The 13,887-nt window shown below is 45.7% G+C and overlaps 1 protein-coding gene across 1 annotated transcript in view; it reads left to right on the forward strand.

Moving 5' to 3' along the window:
* XYLT1 (xylosyltransferase 1) overlaps positions 1-11,860 on the forward strand; it is a 161,894-nt gene extending 150,034 nt beyond the window's left edge. The window contains exons 11-12 of the mRNA XM_083711384.1: positions 1,628-1,961; positions 6,480-11,860. Coding sequence (XP_083567510.1) covers positions 1,628-1,961; positions 6,480-6,802 — 657 coding nt within the window. The 3' untranslated portion in view covers positions 6,803-11,860. The remainder of the gene's footprint in view (positions 1-1,627; positions 1,962-6,479) is intronic.
* Positions 11,861-13,887: the final 2,027 nt, after the last annotated feature.

Consider the following 13,887-nt stretch of genomic DNA (forward strand, 5'->3'; position numbering starts at 1 on the left):
CCGGTGCATGCCACATTTAACTGCAGTTACTTGTGTCCCTGTTGCCCCTTGGATAGTAGCAAACGATTACAGCTATCTCAGGCATAGCTGAAACATTGGGGTGATGGGGAGAGAACAGCCAAGAAAATGTAAAGTCTGTTCAATGTTTGTGGTTGGTTGTAAATCAGTGTAGTTCTATATAGAAACTTGTTGTTCTGTGATTCTTCCCTTCATTCCTGCCACCACTTACTGGGCGTTAAAAAAAGAATCAGTTGAAGCTGTTCCAGGTGGTGTCAGGCTGAGCAGGAAACCTGCAGGTAACATATTACAAGCATCGGTGCTTTAGTTCCAACAAGAATTATGAAGGGTCCTCAGAAGTAATGCCGTGGCAAATGTAGAAGTGCAGGTCCCCTTCATGATAAGTCACAGCTGTGACCCCCTCATAGCCACACCCCTTTCTGAGACTATACAGTTTTCTATATTTATACAATGATCCTATGATTTTGCATTAATAATAATTAAGGATGCATTGCAATGATGCACTGGCTTTCTACTAGATCTACTATTTTCTGTGCATATATAACTGGGGCAGATGGGGCTTGTCAACCTGAGAAGGTAGCCCATCCCATCTAGGAGAAGCAAAACTCTGATCCTGAACTTCCACTGCCTTGTGGGATATCTTTGTGAGAAGAACAAGCTAAGGAGTAAACCCTAAGAGTCCCTAAGGCAATAGGGTCTCCTGCAGCCAGGCTGGTGCCAGACGTATTGCTCTGCTTTCCTTTGGATCACATGAGCAAGAATGAGAAGGGGGTCTTGTTGTCTGGGTAGCCCAGGGCCTCCATACACTCTGCCTTGGCTTGCTCCTCAGAGAGGTCATTTCTGTGCTGTTAATGCAGCGGTTTGGCTTCATCCCCAGAGGTACACTCCATTGTCTCTTGAGACAGACAGATGCCAACAAAATCATTTTGAGTATTTCAGGGGAAATCAAGCTGTGTTTCCCTTGTATGTCACAGAACTTGCACACTAATCTCTTGAAACTCACACACCTTGTGTTTCCGGCATTCCTAAATGCTTAGCTTTAGAGCTACAGAACAGAAGAGCTCCACCTCCTCAATGTTATTGCCACTTGCCTGTTCCAGAGTGACCCTAGGAGCCAGTCCTCAGGGACTGACTTGCCTCCTTTCAGTCTGGCTCCAGTGAGCACAGAAGGTGAAAGCACTTCTTCTCAGTTGCGCAAAAGCTCCCCCTTCATGCAGATTGGGTGGCCCCGGTGTGCTGGAGATGAGGACCCTGCTGCAGGAATAGTAATTGTTCTTTGACTCCCTGCGACCCCACAGAACCCCATCTCTGGTCCCTAGCATTGAGACAGAGATTGCATTCACAGATGCACAGGAAGGGTGGCTACTGGCTGCCTCCGTCAATCATTTAGCTCCATTTATCTCTCCCTTAGAAGATAATTCCCCCCCCCAAAAAAAAAAAAACCAAAAAGCAGTGGGATGGAGAGCAGCAGAGCAACTCAGGACCCAGGACCTTATAGCAGCCATCCAACGTGGCAATTACAAAAAAGAACAAAATATGTTGATTTTTAAAGCAGTTGGTTGTTTCTTTCAGTGTTACCTGATGTGCAATGCTTCTGTTTACACTTCAGATTGGAACCGACTGGGATGCTAAGGAGAGAATATTCCGGAACTTTGGGGGACTCATTGGGCCCATGGATGAGCCAATCGGCATGCAGAAGTGGGGGAAGGGCCCCAATGTCACTGTTACTGTCATCTGGGTGGACCCCACAAACACCATCGCCGCCACGTATGATATCCTAATAGAATCCAGCGCAGAGTTTACTCACTACAAGCCGCCGTTGAATTTGCCTCTCCGCCCAGGAATCTGGACTGTTAAGATCCTGCATCACTGGGTCCCTGTAGCGGAAACCAAATTCCTGGTCTCTCCTCTGACATTTTCTAACAGGCAAAGCATCAGGCAAGGTAAGTCCTTTTTGCGAACCAAACCGTTATTTGCAATTACAGCTTGGCCGCAGGTACTTAACTAAGATGGGGCTTGGGTCAGATCCAGAAAGCCTCTTCTTATTTTTCTCATAACATGATAGTGGCCATCAACTTAGCTTGCATTAAAAGGGAATTAAGGGAATACAATGGAACATAAAGTTTATCTACGGCTGCTAGCCATGAGGGATACATGCTACCCTCAGGATCAGGTGGGGGGGATTGCCTCTGAATTGTCGTTGTTTTGTGATTGTCAGTTTATTTACATACCACATTTTCCTCAAGCAAATCTCTGCTCAAAGCAGTTCACAAAGTCTAAATACAGTGATATGGTAACAATGCATAATAAGACATATAATATCACTGCAACATACTAAAAAATTGATAAGCAGCAATTAACACTTCATTTTGCATATATAAATGTTTAAGTAAGCATGCAGCTGGAGAGTTATAGCAGACGATGAACACATTCTGCCTGTTGGTTTCTGTGCTGCATCCTAGAGGGGGAAGAGATGTCAACAAAAGCATGTTCCGTATCTTCCATAGGCCCACACCTAAGGGGTCAAAGAAGGCACTGACTCCTGTCAGAGCTGCTGTAAGGATGGATTTATTTCAGGTCTGTGGCTTCACAGGCCTAGCTATTCCGGCCTGTTTCCACTGTCCTGCTTCTCTGAGACTGTTTGCATCCTCCTGGGTCACATTCACACCATATGTTTAAAGCAGTATGATACCACTTTAAAGAATCAAGACGTTCCGCAAAGAATCCTGGGAGTGCTAATTTGTTAATGGTGCTGAAAGCTGTTAGGAGGCCCCAATCCCCCTCACAGTTAAGCCATGCTGAGAATTGTCATTCTGTGAGGGGAGCAGGGGTCTGCGAAGAACCATCAGAACCCTTAACAACCTGCAGTTCCCATAATTTGGGGGGGGGCATGACCACCTAAAGTAGTATTGTACTGCTTTAAATGTGTGGTGTGAATGTGGCAGAGGTCTCCTGTCCTTTCTGTTTTGGCTGAGGCAGCTGTACACCTCCCCTCCCATCAGGCAGGTGAATGGGAGGGCACTGCCTAGCTCCTTCCAGCGCTGGAATCCAGTCAAGGATTCCTCAGAAGCCATTCCTTGTTTGCTGCTTAGTGGTAGGGGATCAGGGCCTCTTTAAAGGGCAAAGTGCTGGTGAATGAGCCCCTGCAACTCCTTACAGCATCCCAGAGGCATCTGGTTGGCCACCGTAGGACAAAAAGATGCTGGACTAGATGACCCTTTGATCTGATGCATCATGACTGCTTCTTAGTACAACACAGGATGCAGTCCAAACAAAGTTAACTTTCCTTAATTTCAGCAGAAGAGCCTGTTAGAGTCAAGCGCTTTGATAATGACCACAGAGATTAAGGAGTATTCTACTGATTTGAGGAAGGAGTTCATTACTGGAAAAAACATTCCCCTTCTATTATTTATTGTACTGGTGCAACTCAAGGTGCAAGGGGGGGGCGGCTTTAGGTACTGATTATACGAAGGAACCAATGCAGTGCTGTTGTCTAAAATGCAGGTATAGAAGGGGGACCTGTTGCAGTTTCAAGTGCTCCTGTTCAAGCAGACAGTCGTGCCCTCTTCCAGGACGCTCCATTCCTTTCCCACACCCATTTTCATTTCCATCTTCCCAAGGCTACATGCTAGTGATGGATGAGGCCAGAAGCACAAGGAGGCAGAGCAATGTGTGTATATTTTGCCTTTGTTCTGCAGCCCTGTGTAGGGAAGTTTTTAGCATTTGTTACATCTTACTGTGTTTTCATTTGTTGGAAGCTGCCCAGAGTGGCTTGGGTAACCCAGTCAGATGGGTGGCATATAAATAATTTTATTATGATAGTTTCTATGCACCGTGACACCACCAACGCTCTCTAAGCATCACCAGGCAAGCAAGCAAGAGGCATTATCAGGGTTCTAGGACACATTTCACAGCCAGGGAAGAAGAAAAAAGGAGCGGGACAAAGCAGGGGTGGTTCAAGAAGTGGCCCAAGAGGATATGTGGCCTTGAGAGAGCCCCGAGAGCCAGACAGAGAGGTCTGAAGGGCCACATTTGGGAGCCTGAAGCCTGCACAGTTGGAATATCGTGGGAAAGGGTACATGATTTCAAGAGGCACACTGAGATTAGAGCAGAAGTTTAGAAGAGCATTCGCAGTCTGAGCTTTTGAGTGTGCCTCTCCAAGGCCTTGCAGTTCAGAAACATTATACTGCATGCGGGAAATTGTTATAAAGCCTCTTAGCTTTCTTTTCTTTCTTTTTTCTTCCTTTTTTCAGCATTTTTTGGCTTTGCCACCACTTGCATTACTTAAACTTACTTCTAATGCCAGATAAATGCTGTGAAACTGACAGAAAAATTAGGACATCTCTAAGAGCCATTTTTCTGATATTTTGTGAACAATGCCAAGGCTGCCACACACACAGAAAATCACTACGCACCTCTAGATTCAAAGAGCAGTGTAATGAGACCTGCCTTTTATGAAGGATAAATAATAGGGCAGAACTAAAGGATGGGGAGAGGGTAGCTCATTTTCTGTAAACTTCTTCAGCCACAGTGATTTCCCCACCCCCCATCCCGCCCAAGGATCATGTCAAAATGGGGCTGAATGCCTATTCAGAGTGAAGGCAGTGTGATGGTGGGCGTGGCACATGTCAGAGGCAGCCTGCCTTCGAATGACAGTTGCTGGGATTCGCAAGTGGGGACAGTTCAGCTGTGCTCACGTCCAGCTTGTGGGCTTCTCACAGGCATCTGGTTGGCCAAGAACAGGATGCTGGACTAGATAAGCCCTTGGTGTGATCCAGCAGGTGCCTACAGTGAGAGCTCATGCCATCTGAATAAATCAGGTAGAATTCAACTGCCTTGGCAAGCGAATTATATGATCAAAGCCATAATAAGCCAGACAGAAACAGCATATTTAATATAACTGAATAATCGGGGTTGGCCGGGGGGGGCTTGCAAGGGAGGGGGTTTACCTCAAAATATAAAACTTAAGTCTCAGAGAACCACGAAGAGTGTCCAAGCCAGGGAGACGGAGCCTTAGCCAATTTACAACAGAAGATCAAACCATTGCTTCCTTGCACAAAAGGAAGAGCTTAGATAATTGGCACGAGTTGCAAATTACACAGGCGACGTGGCAGGAATTGTAGACACTAGTATGTCATTCCTGGCCCACAGACCCACTGGAACACACAACATCGTTCTCCAAGTCTGAGAGGGCCTTCTTGAATGAAGGCATTTTGCCCTGGAGGTGGTATGTATGTTTTGGCAGAGTTCGGACGAGTCCCTTCCTGGCATCAAGTCTAGGCTGTGGGGAAATCCATTAACCCCAGCCACCTCTATCCCAATTTCCATATGTGAATTTTGAGGCAAAAATCCCAGCTAGTTTCCTACAGGCAGTTTTAAGCACCTTTCATGTAGCACCGTGGACACTCAATGAAGCTGAATGTTAGAAAGTTCAAGACAGATAAAACGAAAGCACTTCTTCAAAGAGTGCAAAGTTAAACTATGGAACTTGCTTCCACGGGAGGGCACCAAATTGGATGGCTTCAGAATCCCAATTGCTGGAAACCACAGGAGGGAAGAGTGCTCTCATGCTTGAATCCTGCTTGTTGGTTTCCCACAGGCAATTGTTCAGCTACTATGAGAACAGAATGCTGGACTCAATGAGCCAAAGGCCTGACTCCGCAGGCACTTGTTATGTCCATTCCAGTGATTGCTCTGTACAGTGGTACCTCGGGTTACATACGCTTCAGGTTACAGACGCTTCAGGTTACAGACTCCGTTAACCCAGAAATAGTACCTCGAGTTAAGAACTTTGCTTCAGGATGAGAACAGAAATCGCACTCCGGCGGCGCGGCGGCAGCAGGAGGCCCCATTAGCTAAAGTGGTGCTTCAGGTTAAGAACAGTTTCAGGTTAAGAAAGGACCTCCGGAACGAATTAAGTACTTAACCTGAGGAACCACTGTCCTGCTTTTAATGAAGGGGGCATTCCCATTTTTGTATTGCTACACACTGTGCCAGTATTTCATTAGGAGGCGTGGTCTAGGGTTACTTTTACACGCAATTATTTATTTATTTATTTCATAAAATTTATACGCTGCTTGATTTGTCAAAGGGAACTCAAAGCAGTTTACCAAAAAAAAATGTAAAGCAGGAAAATTATCACCAAGAAAAGTTAACAACAGTAATTTAAGACGTTCAAAAAATTAAGGTAGCAATAGATTAAAAACTCACGTCAACTTTCTAAACATCTGGGTAGCTTTGTCTAAACAAAAATGTTTTTAGCATCCACTAGAAAGAGCACAGTGAAGGTGCCTGCCCGATATCAAGAGGCAGGGAGTTCCAAAGGGTGCCGCCGCACTAAACCACCAAATGGTTTTGAATGGCAGCCCTATGCAGAGCGTGCTAATGGTAGTTTTGATCTGAAGGTCAGATTGGCGTGAAGCATCTCAACTTTAGATTTCGGTTTGTTGTTGTTTTTACAGAAGAAGCCACGAGGTTGCACAGCGGACCTCCAAAGAACGCCTACATGGAGCAGAGTTTCCAAGGCCTCAACCCAGTTCTGAATATCCCCATCGACGCTGCGCAGGTGGACCAAGCAAAGAAGAACGCAGCCCTTACGGGCAGCAAGCTGGAGAACTGGGTGGACAGACTGGTGGGAGGCATGTGGTCAGCTGTGGATATCTGCAGCACAGGCCCCACCTCCTGCCCAGTCATGCAGGCCTGTAGCCAGACGTCTTGGAGTTCACTCAGCCCAGACCCAAAATCTGAGCTGGGGCCTGTTAAACCCGACGGTCGTTTGAGGTAACACAGGGTACACATCCCTCCACTGGCTTTTAAAAGGGAATTTAACATGGTTGCTCTTGTGACATGGGGGGGAGGATTATCCACCTGCCCTCCTAAACTTGGGCTGGTTTCGAAGTGGATTAAGTGCCAAGCATCCTTCAAGAAAACGTACGATTTAGTTTTCACGTAGTTCTTGGAAGTGGTACGGAGGGTCGACAGCTAATTTCATCGAATGGCTGTCATTTTAAGCTCCGGGAAGGTGTGGAGAGAAGGAAACCAGTTTTTAAAACATGCCTTAAGTTTTTAGCACAGGTGCAGTATCAAGACTACAGATTATTTAAAACCTCAGTCTGAGGTGTGTTGGCTATTTTATCACACACACACACACACACACACACACACACACAGCTGATAAATAGATGGAAAATGAGTAGCAAAATGGCAGCTGGTTGCAGGTGCTGAAATTGCCATCGCTCCCCATGCCATCACTTCCCAAAGCATTCCCACAGCAGCCTAGCAAAAGTGTTGACATTATCACTATGCCAAGCCGTGACTTGGGGCTCCCCATCCCCCTTTTGTTATATATGTAACTATGTATTTATTTATTTATTTCAGTGTGAAACACACACACACACACACAACTCACTGATACTCACAAGAGTTCAATATTTGTCATAGCAGACTACAAAACACTTGCAGACAGCCCCAATGGGAAGAAACCCCTTCCTCTACCCCAGCATTTTTAAGAAGTGTTTTCAGGCAGGGAAACAGCAGCTGTTTAGGGAGGTTTTTAATGTTTAATGTATTGTGTTTTTAATATTCAGTTGGGAGCCTCCCCGAGTGGCTGTGGAAACCCAGCCAGATGGGTGGGGTATAAATAATAAATTATTATTATTATATAGTTATAAGAGGGAAAGAGTTCAACTACTCCCACCAGCCTGTGCTTAATCCTCAAGTTACAGGAAGCTGCCTCAGACCCTCAAGAGCTGCTGCCGGTCAGAGCAGTCAGCCCTGGGCTTGGTTTCAGGCAGTTTCCAATATTCTGGTTTTAGAAGGTTGCAGGAGGGAATCCTGGGTAGGGCGCAAAGCAGGAATACCAGCAGTAGGTGGCGCCAGTGCAAGGCAGAGGCAACTCATTCTAGTCTTGTCCCCATCTTCCTCCCCGATAAATTTCTACTGAGGGCAAGGAGGAGGAGGAAGATGACAGCACTGTGTCCCCCAAGAATGGTTGTCAGCAAGAAGACAGGCACATGGGCTTATGGGAATCAAGGCCGAGACTGGTGGGGCAATCACCCCGGTGGGTCAGTTTGGGACAAATGACTCTTTGGGGCTAGTGTTAAAAGCTGCTCTTCCATAGGAGGGAGAGCAGCGCCCCCTGGAGTGCATTTATGTGTTTTACCTGTAACATTTTCGCAGGTCTTCAGAATAGTTGTTTTTCCACTTTTGGGAGCTGGTGGCATATCATCTGGTCCCCAGGCAGTCTAACACTGAGGAAAAAGTATAGATTCGATTAACATTCAAATGGCATTTTAGTCCAATTAATTTCTAGCTAAGCTCTTTGGCAGAAGTTGTGCAATCTACATATAGAGGTGGGTGTGTTTGTGTAAAAATAGCCAGTTAATGTATTTTTTCTTAAAAGGTTTCTTTCTCTTCTTCCTCCCCCCCCCCCCCCACATTTTGCGCCTGTGTAAAACTTTCAGGCCTACTCTAGAGCAATCCTGTGCATGCGTACCTGGGCGTAAGGGCACTTCCAGACTGCCACTGTTTTGCTGTGGGATTCAGTCACATACTAGCAAGTTCAAGTTGTGCAATTGTAATTGATCGGGAGGGTCCTGTGTGACAAACCAGCTTCCCCCATCCCACCCCAGACTGAACTTCCTTGAGATAAGGAAAGTGATGGCCAATTGCATTGGAAAGTGTTGGCTTTTAAGACCACATCACCTAACCTATCTCACAAACAAAGCAGAACGAATGACCATTCAAACAGCCATCTCCTTGCAAACAAATCAGGTTGGATGGTCAGTAAACTGGTACCCTGGAAGCAGCCTCAATCCCAATTAGTTTAGCGGGGCTTCCTTCTGAGTAGACCTACACAGACTTGCACTGTTCTGTAAGCTCACCTCTTAGGAGAGCCTGACGACAGAAGAAGCACGTTGCAAAAATCAGTTAAATTCCCTTTTAAAACAACTGCAGTGGTGACCATAAAAAAAAAAAGAAACTTCTGAGTTTCCAGTGGCTTGCTAATGTTTTTCCTCTCACCATCCTGTTTGGTTTAAAGCTACTACCGTTCGCTTTGGACTTTGAAATTGCAGTGTCAGCTGTGCTGGCATGAAGGCAGAGCATTAAATGTTTAGAGCTGGCAGCAAAGGAGGCTACATAGGAGGGCGGTTTTAGGTATTTATTTGTATTTTTAGTCAATGACTAATTAGTAGGTGCTGCTTATGCAGCTTGGAGATTATGTTATCTTACTAACGAAAGCTGCCTTTATTAAGAAAAGGCCTTTTTTAAGAAAAACAAAACAAAACAAAAAGACATCTCATTTCTCCCCCTTCCCTTTTCCTGCATTCTTGATTTCCACTCAAATAAGAATTCTGACTACAAAAAAAGAAAACCTAGATGTTCCAATCACTGATAAAAGAGGGGAGAGAGTATGGAACCCATTCCGTCAGAAATCGTCCAGTCAGAGGCAGCAGCTGCTCATATCAGTGTACCCATCCATGTCTATCAGAATCCTAGAAAACCACAGTTCTATAGGTCCACATGGTGCTTCCATGATCTCTGCCATTGTCCCTGCTGGCAAGGGCTGATGGGAGTTTGAGTCCAATAACATCTGGAGGGCCATGGATTTCCCTGTCCATGGCTTAGGTGCTTCTGTAAGAAGACCTTCTCTCCTGGAGAACCGTCCCAAGTCCTAGCAGAAGACCAGGAGCCCAACATTCTCATGCTGAAACAAGGAAAACCCAGATTTCCATCCAGCCTTGCGGGGCTTATTCATTTATCGGTGTTCATCACTCTCTGAGCTGCACCCAAGTGGTCTTCCTTGTAAACGACTGTGCTGAGTTGATGTGAGCCAATGGCGTTTGATGTTTGGCAGGCATCTCCCATGCTTGGGTCATTGCTTCAGGTTGTGCTCACTGAGCGCCGAACGCTGCATATGCAAATCTGCCCAAGCTGGGATTCTGTCCATCCCTCTCCTTGAGTGTCTCAGGTCAAGGCATCTTCTTAAATCTATGGTGCAGATCACTCAGCTTGCAGTAATCCCCACAGTTGCTCCCAGTAGACTGTGACGCATCTTGAGCTGGACTCCCTGGTTATGTGGACTGTGGAAACAGATCCACCGCCTGGAGCTTCTAGCCCACAGATGAAGCCCTACACCGGGATTCCCAAAAGCTTCATCTGTAGGCTGAATGGATGGGAAAGTAACTGCTGAGTCCACCAGGTTCGGCTTGCCTGCAACATCCGCTCATTCTTAGCACATCAGCACCCTGTGGATGCAACTCTTTGCACATTCGCAGAAGAATGAGATCTGTGGCTCAACGGGCACGTAACCGTGTGCAGGATCTGAGCCACATTCTTTAGACCATTCTGGGCGCTCCACTTTCACTCCACCTACCCATCAGCTCTTGTGCTACAACACCTCCATGCGGAATGTAACATGTTTGAACTCGTACAAGGAATCTTTGTGGTTGTTCAAGAGCTTCCAGGGAGCACAAAACCCCAAGATACCACTGAGCAGCGTAGGGAGGGCTTAGCTCAGCTGTAGATCCTCTGCTTTGCATGCAGAGGGTCCCAGGTTCAGTCCTTGGCATCTTCGGGTAAAGCTGGGAGAGAAACCTCTTTGAAACCCTGGACAGCCACTGCCAGTCAGTGTAGACAATGCTGAGCTCGATGGACCAGTGATCTAACTCAATATAAGGCAGCTTCCTATATTCCTTTCATTAGGCAGCTGTAAGAGTCCTTATGTAATGCAAAATCTTCTTTACTCTCCTCCTTCTCCCCCGATTCCTGATGCTTCAGAGGTGGCCCTTTACACTTCATTCCGAAGCATTAAATATATATGTATGTATTTTCCAGCTTAGTATCACGGTAGCAGTTTATGTCATGTTTTTCTTGACAACTTCAGATGCTGTTAATCAGGCATGGTGGGGAGAACTGTGGCCCTCCAGATATTGCTGGACTACAATTCCCCATCCTGCAGGGGGGGCCCTCCATCCTTGCAGTTTGCTCCCCAAAGCCACCTGTTTTCATTCTCTCACTTTCCTGCCCAATTGCTTCTGCCTTGGTTACCTTCTTTTGCTACCAAAGGTACTACCTCACTAATACTTTGAAACGTGTTTACCTAATGAAAACAAGAAAAGAGGGTTTGGGGAAAGTGGGGGGAAATAGCTGAATGTACAATCTATGCAAATTCTTTCTTTCTCTCTTTCTCTCTTCCTCTCTTCCTCTCTTTCTCTCTCTCTCTCTTTTAGTAATTTAAAATAAAAAAGACAAAGAAAGAAAACTTATAAGTATTAGAACTTGCCAAATAAACAGCAAGATACTGTACAGGTGCCTCTGATAGCAGAGCGATCTTCTACCCGGCACAGTTCATTGTGCCGTATTTGTATATTATAAAAAAAATGAGTTGTCTTTTGGTTCCGTTTGTGATTAGAATCACCCTTGATGGAAGGAGGTGGTTGGCGTTGCTTTGTTAAAGAACAGCACCTTCAGATTTGCTGGGGAAATATGCCAGACGAAGAAATGGAGTGTGCTTTGTAGGGTTTTTTTTTTATGTTGGTTGTCATTAACAAACAGCGATGGCAACAGCAAAAAAGTGTGGGGCACTGGCTCCTTTTTTAAAAAAGCTTGGGAGGCTGTTGGTTGAGAGATTTCCCTATGGGTAAATCAGGTTATCTGGACTGTTTCCAACTCAGTGTTCATGCCATGGCATCCTATGAGTTGCCCCTTTTAGAGAAGCCTTAAGTTCTTTCATCTTTTTTTCAATGTGGCCTTAAAACTGTGTGTGTGTGGAAATTTTAGCTGTTGTATATTCTTTCTCTCTTGACTATTGTCAACGTATTAAAAAACAAAAGCACCTTGAGATGACTGTGGCCTTTTTTCCCCCCACCCACCCTCCTGCTGCTGCTGTACAACTGTCACTTTTTACACACTGCGCACACTGCACAAGTCCACGAAAGGACATGTTTATAACTGCAAGATCCTGGGGGAGGATGGGGACGGGGCAACATTATCCTTTTGCAGAAAAGATCAGCATTATCCATTTTTGCAGAAAGAAAGGAGGCTCTGCAAATATCGGCAGTTTTCCTTTTGCAACATGTTGATGGTAAGACAGTATGATCTCTCTCACTAATGGGGAATGTGCCTTGGAAGAATTACTCCTGGGTTTTTACACCCATAAAAATCTGTTCCGCACACCTATCTGAGTGCAGAGAAAGGTGACCAAGAAGATACAGGGTCTGGACACCAAGACTTGTGAGGAATGGTTGAGGGAGTTGGGTATGCTTAGTCTGGATAAGAGGAGGCTGAGAGGTGATATGATAGCCAAATATCTGAAGGGCTGTCGCATGAAGATGGAGCAAGCTTTTTTTCTGCTGCACTGGAGGGTAGGACCCGAACCGATTCAAGTTACAAGAAAGGAAATTAACAGAATCATAGAACTGTAGAGACAATAGTCTATTCAGGGAGGTTCACTGACCAAAGATTCAGTCCAGTGCAGCTGATCATTACAAACAAGGAAGCGTTTGACAACAAAACTTTTGCAGGATCACGAGTCCTGGGGTTCAGCCCACAACAGACCCGGTTAGTGGAGTTGTGGTTGTGACCACCATCATCATTTTGTATTCGGTAACTGCCCTTCACCCAGGGCAGGTTATATCTTTAAAAATATAATGCAATTAAAATGTACCAATTCATTTGCAATCTAGCTGGGTTGGAAGTTTCCACAGGAAACGTTTCCAGTGAACTTCAGGAGGTGGTGGAGAACGGGAATGAAATGGGGGAAATCAATGAATTTTCAGGGATTGGGGACACCATTTTTTGCCACTCAACCGCTTTATTTGATTTAAAACAAAATATATATAAGCTTTCTAACTTCTTTGCCTCAGTGTCCATGAGACAACCAGTTGCCCGACCTGGTTCCTGTTTTTCACAAAATGGCCTGGTGGAAACATCTTGTATAGTGTGACTTGGGACCCCTCAAGACTGCTGGTGTTCATTCTGTCTCATATCATTAATGCAATAATAGAGCATAAGTGATGGGTTTATACTGGACCTTCCGCACATTGTTCTGTTAGTTTTTCTGTGATTCTTCCCCACCATTGCCACATTATTGCTGTCTTGAGGGGCACCCCAGCATTATAGTTCAATGAAAAAGAAACCAAAAAAAGCCCAGACATTGGTTGTATAAGTGACAGGATTCCACCAAGTAGTTTCAGGACATGCACTGATTGGCCAACAAAGCAGCATGTCTGCCCCAAAACTTTTAGAGGTGTAAACAGAATGAAAACAGGATTACATATAACCTCCCCAAGACCATATGGAGCACAGGCCATTAAGGATTCTTCAGCTGTGATTCCTGCATTGCTGGACTAGATGTCCCAACTCTACAATTCTGTGGTTCTGTGGACATGCAGTACTGCCTAACATCATCAGGAGGGCTACAGGTTTCCCAGCCTTGCTTTGGGCTGTTCTTCTGGAAGGAGCAGTGTATAACCCAGCCTTGGCCAGCAGAGAAAGGGGGGGGATTATGCTCCCAAATGCCTGCCCCCCAAAAGGTGCTTCATTGAGCTCCTCCTCCTCTTCCAAGTGGCAGAAGAAGATGCAACTCTGCTCTAGGCACAGCAGGGGAGCCTGTTCCTTGCTTTGCCCCATGCTGTGCTCACCACATCCCTGCCTAATCCAGAAAGGATGGTTTTAGTTTTCTACTAAAGAGATTGCATCAGCACTGGACAGGAGGCCTGGAAGCAGAGGGAGGGCATTTCCTAAAGGAATGCGAATTTTTAGGAGGACGCCGCCAAAAGAGCAATGAGGAACCTCTGGTGCGTGGCCCTCAGGACCCAGGCCAAACACCCCTTCAAGTGACACCCACCACTGACGCTGCATCTCATC

This window comes from Podarcis gaigeae (assembly GCF_964106915.1).
Source record: "Podarcis gaigeae genome assembly, chromosome: 14".
Lineage (NCBI taxonomy): Eukaryota > Metazoa > Chordata > Lepidosauria > Squamata > Lacertidae > Podarcis > Podarcis gaigeae.